General features: G+C 30.8%; 1 protein-coding gene across 1 annotated transcript; it reads right to left on the bottom strand.

The window, feature by feature from the left end:
- Positions 1-249: 249 nt before the first annotated feature.
- LOC129972013 (zinc finger protein 84-like) lies at positions 250-825 on the bottom strand. Its single transcript, XM_056085993.1, has one exon. The coding sequence runs from the start codon at positions 823-825 to the stop codon at positions 250-252; it is 576 nt and encodes a 191-aa protein (XP_055941968.1).
- Positions 826-3,470: the final 2,645 nt, after the last annotated feature.

Here is a 3,470-nt window from a genome sequence, read left to right as displayed (position 1 = left end):
TTAGTGATTAGGATCAAAAACTACGAGAAAAGATGCAAAATTAAAAACAATAAAAACTTTAATAAAAAGTCATTTGAACAGAAAATCATATTTTCATTGTCAATACCCAATTCAAAAATGTAAGAGCTTACATGCTTAAAATCTAGAAATGTGCTTCTTCAAAATAGTTAAATTCCTAAAGTTTTTGAAATTAAATTATAACAATGACAATTTTTTCCAACTCAGTAATGAATTTGAAGGAGTTTCATACTAATATAAAAGAATTATTTCTGTACTTCGCAAATTAGTATCACTCGTGCTTTCTTTTGTGATGACTTTTACAATTGCTGCTGTTTGTGAAAGACTTTTCACAAGTTGGATATTTATATGGCCTTTCTCCAGTGTGCGTCCTGGCATGTATTTTAAGATGGCCATTTCAGCAAAATCTTTATTACAGAAGTTGCACACATAAGGCCTTTCGCCAGTATGTATTCGATAATGGATGATGAAATTTTCTTTCCGACTGCATTTTTTTCCGAATATACCGCATTCATAAGGCTTTTCGCCAGTGTGCATTCTGTAATGTCTGTCGAAATGTGATTTAGTAGAGAATTTTTTCTTACATATATTGCACATAAAGGGCTCATTGCCAGTTTGTGTTTGATAATTCAGTTTAAGAGGATTCTTACGGAGACAGATTCCAGAAGGTTCAGCCACAGCATTGTCATCTTTTTTGGCAGAATGAAGTTCCTTCACGTAGGTAGCCATTTTCGTCTTCTTACTGTGAACCTGAGAGTGCACTTCGAGTGAAATATGTTCATCATTTACACATTCTGACACTTGCATTTTGCAATTTTTCGGCTCGTTATCTCCTGGGACTGAGAAGAAATGTAACATCAGTAAAATAAAATCCAGAAGCAAATCTTGGAATCCTTTCATCTTTAGCAGTTTGGAGGTTTCTATTTCAAATATTTCACTAGCATAAATTTTGCTGAAAATTAACAGTATGTTCCACGTCTTTTGTCCATTGCTCTAAATTAAAAGGTCCATTTTTAAGCACGTAAAGAAGAGTACAGAAATACTGAGCACACCGTTGTTACTTATTTTACACACTCAACGTGATGACAAGTACTGAAAATTAATTTCTTTAGAAAAAAATAATTTGATATAAATAAGGGAATAAATATTTTTATATAAATGCAAATTTTGTCTGAAAAAGAAACATGATGCAACGTATTTTCAATAAAAGGAGATCTGGTGTTCATTACATGAAAATTAAATCATCATGTAAATTGAATTTTAACTCTAGTTCCGTGGTACTCGAATCCTTCCTCTGACGCTTAATCTATTAAATACCGTAACATCCACCGCAGGATGTCGACTGAATTTCGACAATCTATTTTTTTCCATTTCATGTACTCGTAAGGGAAAGCAATAATTTAATGCTCATCAAAAGGTAAGTCGATTTTATACCTAGTAAAATCTTGAGTCAAAAATTCAGTATTTACCACATTTATCTTTTATTACAAAATTTAGTCTTCTGCACATTATCCATTGGATTCAAAATCGGATTATAATTTTTAGTAAGATTTAAAAAAAAATTAACTTATATAAAAATATAAAATAAAAAAAATATCCCGTTATCCAAATAAATACAACTTATATGGATTAACGCCTTTTAAATTTCATAAATGCTTTGAAATATGAAGATGTAATTAGGAGAATAAAGAAACAAATTCTATATTAAGTAATAATCCTCAGTTTTGTTCAAATACTCTTCAAAAAATAGTTTAGAATTTTCAATTAAAGCCACCCTTCATTGCAAGCGTATTGAATATACAAAAATGATAGTCTAATGGAAGTTTAAACAAGAATTTAATATCGAACATACTATATCCAATATAGGATTAGGTATTAGCACAGGAAATATGTGTACATGAACATAACAACTGTACATTTACTTAAAACTAAAAGTTCTGCACAAGTCTTCGTTTGGAAACTTTGGAAATTTTATTCACCACTTGTTGGAGGAGGATGTGTCATTCAAATATCTAACATTAAGTTTCACATCAAAACAAGAAGAAAAAAAAGGCACATTATAAAAATATGTGAATTGTGTTTATAGAAAATATATCTCGAATGTGACAAAATTAAGTAGCTTTTATTCCTTTTGTGAGCAACATTGAATACTGATTTTTGAAATGTTTTTCCTCTTTTCAGTTTCGAATGAATTCTGCCTTTTGTAAGAAGTTTGATATTTTTCTTTATAACTAAGCAATGCATCTGCAATTTATTTCCAAGTATGGAATAATGAATTTCAAACTTATGCACCATAAGCCCCCCCAAAATCACTGTCGGCTTTCAGGAAAGAAAAAAAATCAATCTCATGATACATTTATTTACTATTTTTGCCGATACTTCCCTTCTTTTACTCTTTTCACCAAGGTACATAGCTCATGTAACAATTTGCACTCGGAAAAGTCTTTCGATATGTAAATATTCATCTAATACAAAGACATGTTAATTGCTCCAAAAAATAAATATATATATAATTGTTTGAATTTTAATTCTCCCGTTTAATTAATTTGAGCCCTCTTATTTCTCTGCAGGTATTTTTAGCAATCAAAATTAAATAAATAAAGCGTCAAAATGGTGCACCGTCTTGCAAGGTGTGTGAGAGTCACTATTCGAGTGCAAATGGATAAAGTCTGAAAAGCTAATTTCAACCTCATATCATCTTCAGCCTGTTCATTTAAGGTATCATTTTCAAGCAATGTCTTCTAAGACACTTTCATTGGTCCGTACTCATATTTCGAAATATCATTTATCAGTGAAAAGAAATAAAAACACTGCGATTGAATTTTGTAAATATTCTGAATTTTCCACACGAAATAAGGAACCGAAAATTAACCGGATCGGAACATCCGGGGGTCTGAAAATAAGAACCTATTTCACCTGAAATGATTTCAGGAATAAGTTGGCATAAGAAAGAATGGATTTGCGATATTTGTTCTAAAGAGACTGAATGTGAATGTAGTCTTCAAAAACATTAACGGAAGCACACTGGGGAAAAACCTTTCGAGTGCATGTTTTGTCAAAAATTATTTTCTTTGAAGATAATCTCAAAATACATATCAAGATAGACACTGGCGAAAAGCCCTATATGTGTTATATGTGTCAGAAAGCCTTTTCTCAAAATAATGCCCTTAAAAGTCCTATTCGGACTCACACTGGAGGGCGATCCTATAAATGTTTAGTTTATGAGAAGAATTTCAAAAGCAGCAGCCATCGCATTTTGGCATCGCAGGACAAAACATTAATGAAATCAATCAGGAAATAAGACAACTAATTCTTTTTCTGCAGTATAAAATTATTACAATTACTTTATACAATTGAAATTTGGTATTTGTATTTCTTCCAAATTTAAAAATTAGTGACAACTAAAAATCCATTTTTATTATGACTGACGAATTTCTCAGAGGATTTCTTTC

Source organism: Argiope bruennichi, chromosome 6 (genome assembly GCF_947563725.1).
Source record: "Argiope bruennichi chromosome 6, qqArgBrue1.1, whole genome shotgun sequence".
NCBI lineage: Eukaryota > Metazoa > Arthropoda > Arachnida > Araneae > Araneidae > Argiope > Argiope bruennichi.
This window is presented reverse-complemented; position numbering and strand designations above follow the sequence as displayed.